The sequence below is a fragment of the Musa acuminata genome, chromosome BXJ2-6, assembly GCF_036884655.1.
Source record: "Musa acuminata AAA Group cultivar baxijiao chromosome BXJ2-6, Cavendish_Baxijiao_AAA, whole genome shotgun sequence".
NCBI classification, from domain to species: Eukaryota; Viridiplantae; Streptophyta; class Magnoliopsida; order Zingiberales; family Musaceae; genus Musa; species Musa acuminata.
The window spans coordinates 34,182,283-34,188,478 of NC_088343.1; the positions used below are offsets into that span (position 1 = coordinate 34,182,283).

At 38.6% G+C, this 6,196-nt stretch overlaps 1 protein-coding gene across 1 annotated transcript; it reads right to left on the reverse strand.

The window, feature by feature from the left end:
* Positions 1 to 697: 697 nt before the first annotated feature.
* LOC135613595 (uncharacterized) lies at positions 698 to 1,840 on the reverse strand. Its single transcript, XM_065110623.1, has one exon. It carries the CDS (start codon positions 1,703 to 1,705, stop codon positions 764 to 766), a length of 942 nt encoding a protein of 313 aa, XP_064966695.1. The 5' UTR covers positions 1,706 to 1,840; the 3' UTR covers positions 698 to 763.
* Positions 1,841 to 6,196: the final 4,356 nt, after the last annotated feature.

Here is a 6,196-nt window from a genome sequence, read left to right on the forward strand (position 1 = left end):
TCGATAGGGGTGCTGCAATAGCAACGATGACTCCTCACAATTTCTGCTCTGATACCATGAAGAATTGAGAAAATGAAGAAAAATATATTTCAATTAGTATCACATGTTAAGTTTATTTATACATTGTGAAAGAGAAGATTTCTTTAGCTGAGCATAGAGATTCCCTCGTACAGTTGAGGAAATCTCTCTGTTATAATTTCGATCTGACTGTACACCCATGTTTATGGTGTCATTACATGTCTTTTTCTTCTTTTAATTCTATTGGTTTAGCAAATCAGGTTACAAAGTATAAGTATTATATGTTCCTTTCTAAACGTATAATTTTCACATCCTTGAATTGGGAGAAATTGTGTCTGCAATGACTCTTGTACATAACATGCAGGATATATTATATTCTAACTAGTGAAGTGGTTTCTTGGTGCACTATTATATTATGCATTAATTAGTTATCTTTAGTATTTTAGTTTTTATATTTTTAAAAATTATATTGACATCTTTATACTTATGTAAATGAAACATTGAGATTTTTTATATAGGATTAAAAATTTTAAAAATATTTTTTGTTGAAGCAATAAGATTAAATATTTTATTTTTGTAAGTATAGCCATTTTTAAGTTTTGAAAGTATAAAGTTGGAGTAATAGTAGTTAATTATAATACATACTATGCCTTGCGTGGTTTTACTGCGCATGTGTATCTACATTTATATTATGTGGTACTCATTTGATGCAAGTCTTACAAATGACATGATGATCTGCACAAACTCAAACTCGCAAAGCAATCTTTTCCTCTGACGCCACATCTACATCATGGTCATAATTGCTCCAACGTGACCAAACAGTAGACCTGCAGCTTCTGAGGAAGACGCAGGCCATGATTGTATCGAGGACGACGAGGAGGGAGTGCACGTAACCAATAGAGAAAGCCTCCCATATGGCTGAAGGATGGAATCTGGCAGTGAGACGATATGGCCTCACCACCCTGTACTGAAAGAGTGCTTCAATGGCTGCCATTCCCAGACTTGCAGGCAATGTCAGGCTTATGGCTGTGGCCGTTCTGCCTCTGAGAAGCACAAGGGTTTTGAGGATCGAGTGATACCCACCACGGCCGTCGACGGCAGAGATGACGACCGACAGGTTGCATGTGGCCACGGCATTAGCGAGGACGAAGGAGTAGAGGATGACGCCGGAGGCGGAGAGGACGAGGACGGAGCCGCTCGACGACAGGTGAAGGGCGTCCAACACGTTGAAGGCGAGGAAGAGGAGGGACAACACAGCAGCGTTGGCAGAGAGAACGAGCAAGGAGTTGAAGAGGTGAGTCAGCGCGAGGGACGGGTAGAGACGGAGAAGGGAAGCTGCACCGCGATGACGAATGCCGTAGGTGGTCCGGAGAACGGATGCTTTGGCCAGAAGCGAGAACGTGAGGGCGAAGGGGAGGGTGGAGACGAAAGTGAAGATGGACTGCGAGAGCTTGGAGTTGAGGAGGGAGAAGAACTGGGATGGAGGGAAGCCTGCAGCTTCGAAAAGGAAGGCGAGGCGGGAAGAGATGGATCGGAGGATGGGGGAAGAGAGGCTGGGCAACGACTGCGCGAGGAGGGTGGCGGCGCTGGCAGGGAAGACAAGGAGAGCGGCCACCGCAGCAAAGGCCTGGTAGCTTCTGGAGAAGGCATGGAGGGATCTCCTTACAATCTTCATTGCCTTGGCCATGGCGAATTCGGTACAGGGATGAGTCTACTTCTTGCACATGGAGGACACCACAGCATGGAGTTTAAGCTGCTCCTACTTCCATCTACACTCAGTCTTCTTCCTTCTTGGCACAGATTGGTTGTGATGTGGAACATGCCAGCTACTGAATTAACAACAAGTCTAAAGCTGAAGCAATCCATGTGTGGCTTCTGCTGTTTGGCTTATCCTTAAAGTGATCCTTGCTTTGTTTCCAAGCTTTTAATTGAGCAGTTTTGGTCGCTGGTTAACCTTGATCAAATGGAAATGGTGGGTGTTAATCCACCATAAAGAAGATGATTATGCTAACAGACGACAATATCCACTGAGAGATCTTGCACTGGATTGACACTTGTTGAAACTTTTTGACTAAGTTAGAGTTGTTTTCATGGTTTGGTGGCAAAAGCTTGACAGTCACAGTGGAAATTAGGAGCAAACATGTAATGATATCACTGTTTAGTCCATCAGCCCATCTAGTTGGTGGTGTTGCATTAACTTGATTGCTGCAAACATGGGATTGACATTTCGTTGATTCTAAGGTTTGATTCAATGCTGTTCTTCAGTACAGTAGGGGAGAAAAATATTATGGAAGAAGTCAGCGAGAGAGAGAGAGAGAGTAGTGAAGTTGATGAGGTTGGTGCCCAATTCCATCAAGCGTGGGGTACGAATGGCTCCTGACACCACGCTACTTTAGTAAATGAGATAGGATCCGTGGATGACACATTAAGGATCCAAGTTGATGTGTTCTTTTCTCAAGGTTTCTCAAAAGCCACAACCACCTTGAATCTACTGATTTCAGAATTATGAAGCAAGCAAAGGTAGGATGTGGTCCAGCTCTTTTCATGAGGACTTAATAAAGGTTTGCTAAAATCCATCCTGATAAGTATGAGCCCTCTCAATTCTCAATTATTAAGGAATTGTCTGTTTTAGATGGCTCCCTTATGGTTTATTACTATCATAGATGGCAGAAGGATCTTTTAAGAGAGAAGTCTATCTTTGCCTCTTTGTTAGGCTTTGGCTCTCTAAACCCTCTAGTTTAGGGGGTCGAGGTCCTGATGGATGTCATTTGATAAGGTCCATACTGATTATTGTCAGTACAAATTCTTATGAGTTGTAAGGAATTATTAACTTTTTTAGGATGGATTTAAAAGGCACCCATGAGAGAGTCACTTTTGACCATTTAACATACCTTTTACTCACCAAAACCCTTAGTTGTAGAGTCACAATTTGTTTTAGGCTTCCAAGTTGGTTGATCCACGAGGAATTAATTGTTCACTCTAAGATAGGCCATATATGTTTTTGCCTAAGAAACACATCTTTAAAAAAATCATCAATGAATCTTTTTGATGTGTTGTCTCTTCAACTCTTAAATCGATATTAAACTAAATATGATTTTATTCAAACAAACTGTTAATTGTTTTCAGATGCCTTACAAGATATTATTAAGAAGAATCTTGTTCAAAAGCTGGTGCATAAAACTATGAGCAGCCTAATTCTGGAAAGAAATCTATTGCTCATCTTACCTCGACACAAACAGAGCTCACTCAATTGAGTGCTGTCGAATGGTGCATGGGAAAGGCAAATGGTGCCCAAATACCAGACAGAGACTACAACATTATCCTGAAAGCTATTTCTCATAGCTATGTTTCCTAACCCTTTTGACTCCCCTCATAGGAGAGAATGATACTCCGATGGAGATTGATCTCTCACAATGTAATCTTTGAGATGACGATCATATAAACTTGCAACTATGGGGAAAATGCAAAGGTTTATCCAAGAGGAAAACCAGGTTCCGAGACTCCATATCATGGCAAAGTGTCAATGCATATGTACTGCAACGCTGCACACAAAAACGGGTGTGGATTTGCTTCCAAGCCACCACCAGCAACATCAAGCAATGGCCATGATCTTTGCCAAGACTTGTCAATCTCAAAGGCTCCTATTAACACCATATCAGAAGCACTGACCTGTGCCAGATGAAAGAGCTCCTTGTTATGCTGTTTCAACCCTTTAGGCATTGAGATCACAATGTGGTTTCTGTCCCTCATCCTTCATCAGACCAGTGATTGTGATACACTCATCACTACATTGCTTGCAACTTACATCAACAAATCACCAGTCTGATAACTCAAAAGAATTGCTTGCAACTGCTGTCACCCAGAGAAAATCCTGTAGCTGAGGTTGACCTCCCATTATCATTTACAGACCATCACCTGGTGGGACACCAACAGGACTTCTGTGATCGTCTTTGCAACTTTGACAACATCCAAAATCAGTAGCATAACATGACCATGTTCATATCTCCTGCATGCATGCATGTGGGAAAATAGTTTTGTGGGGAAGAGGCTCTGTCTCTCCACTATAGATCATGATGTCTGACTCATCAATCCAATAGCACAAATCTGCTCCATCACCGGATACTAGAAAGCAACAGAGAAATGCTTGACTTTTTAAAGGAACTGAGTTCCCCATTGTTCTTCCAAACAATTTCTTACTTGCAAAGTGGTTCCAATAGCACTTCTCCTTCGACATTGGTAAGTCATGGTGGATCAAGATTAATGCAGCACCCACCTCTCAACCAGCTTTGCTGCCATTGTTGGTACCTCTTTCGGGACCTTAAGATGCAAAATGGACAAGGACAGCAATGTAATGGCATCTCCACTCCGCTAAATGCTTTCATGAAAGCCTGTTATGACGTCATAGAATGAGATAGACCTTTTGTTAGGCACACATCCAATTACAAACATTAACATAAGAACTTGTCTTGATGTTTCCCAAGTACTAGAGAAGTCACGGAAAATAAACGAAGTTTGCTCACTGCAAATTTTACCTCAGAATAGACTGCTCCTCCAAAGAGAAATTGGATGACAAATGCTCTTCAAGAGCGCATTTTATGGCTATGGATCACCCGAGAAGTGAATTGATATTGTGCACGGTGAGTGAGGACACCAGAAACATGTTGGAGCATCAAGAATCTGACAAGGAAAAGTTAGTGTCAAACTGTTTCATGATTACTTACTGTCGTGAGTTATTAAGTCAACTCAATATCCAAGCAACTTCTCACGAAGAAAATAGATTACCAGTCCACTAAGAAAACTTGTTCAGCACAGAATCTTTATCCAAATACCATAATATATATATATATATATATATATATATATATATATATATATATATATATATATATATATATATATATATATATATATATATGTGAGATCTCCTAGTGTAGGATTTTGATTTATATGTAATCCTATTCCATGTTCAACTCAACATACCATAATAGTGCAACTCTATTATATTAGTTAAAATAGCATAATTTGTTAACATTTACTAATGGGAAGCCAAATTCATTTAGACGTAATCCTTCTCGATGTTCAACATTAATCCAATCACACTTGAAGAGCACCACTTTGAATTTGTTATAATAGTTCAACTCTGTTATATTTGTCAAAATACCATAATATGTGAGATCTCTTAATGTAGGATTTTCATCTCTTGCACTTACATGGCTTGAAATCTTTGCAATATTAATAATCCCACTATTCTGAGTTAATCTTTTTTTTCTTTTATGATCTTTTGTCTAGAACCGAATACCATTGATAATGAAGACTTTAATTTATCCCACATTATTAAGGCCTTGAGCATGTCATCTTATTTCATTGGTCATTTGTTCATTGTTTGTATAGTTGGCAACCTAATAAGATAAAAACAATTAATTAAAAGGTGCAAACAAGTAAAATTTTTATTTATCTATTGGATAAAAATTCTTACATGAGACTTAAACCAAGAATAAAATCCTTTATTGATCATTTTATCTAGCTGCTTCCTCTATAATAGAGGATGCCGATTTTTTTCTTTTGATTTCAGATTCAAATATATAGTGAATGATCAAGATTCAAAACAATGAAATATATTAGTAGATTTAAACTTGATAGAAAAATATGTGAGTACATACCTTCCATAAAGAGTAATTAGTTCATGATTAAATAAAATATATTTATGTGCTTGTATTAATATTTTACCATAAGAAATCACGTTTGATATACTGTCAGGTGGTCGATCTAAGTATGGAAAAGAAGTAGATGAGAGGGCTATGGTAATAGTATCATCAATATTTCTATCTTCGCGGTTGAATTGTGTCTCAACGTTTTTAAAGTATCTACAACAAAATATTATGCATTATTCTTCAATCTATGTTGTTCTCATTGTTCTAAATGAATTGAATCCATTAGATGCTAATCCAAGCCATACATTACGTGAATCAGAAGCAAAGTGTGGGTATTGAGATTTAAAATTTCTCCAAGCCATGGAATCTACAAGGTGTCTTAGAGGACCAACTTTATTATTACCTTCATCATGCCATCTCATATCAGAAGTTGTCTTGGAAGATATGAACAACCTTTGAAGTTAAAAACATGATAATTTTGTAGATTTTCCTTTCTGCCTATTGGATTAACGTCCATTTTAGTTACC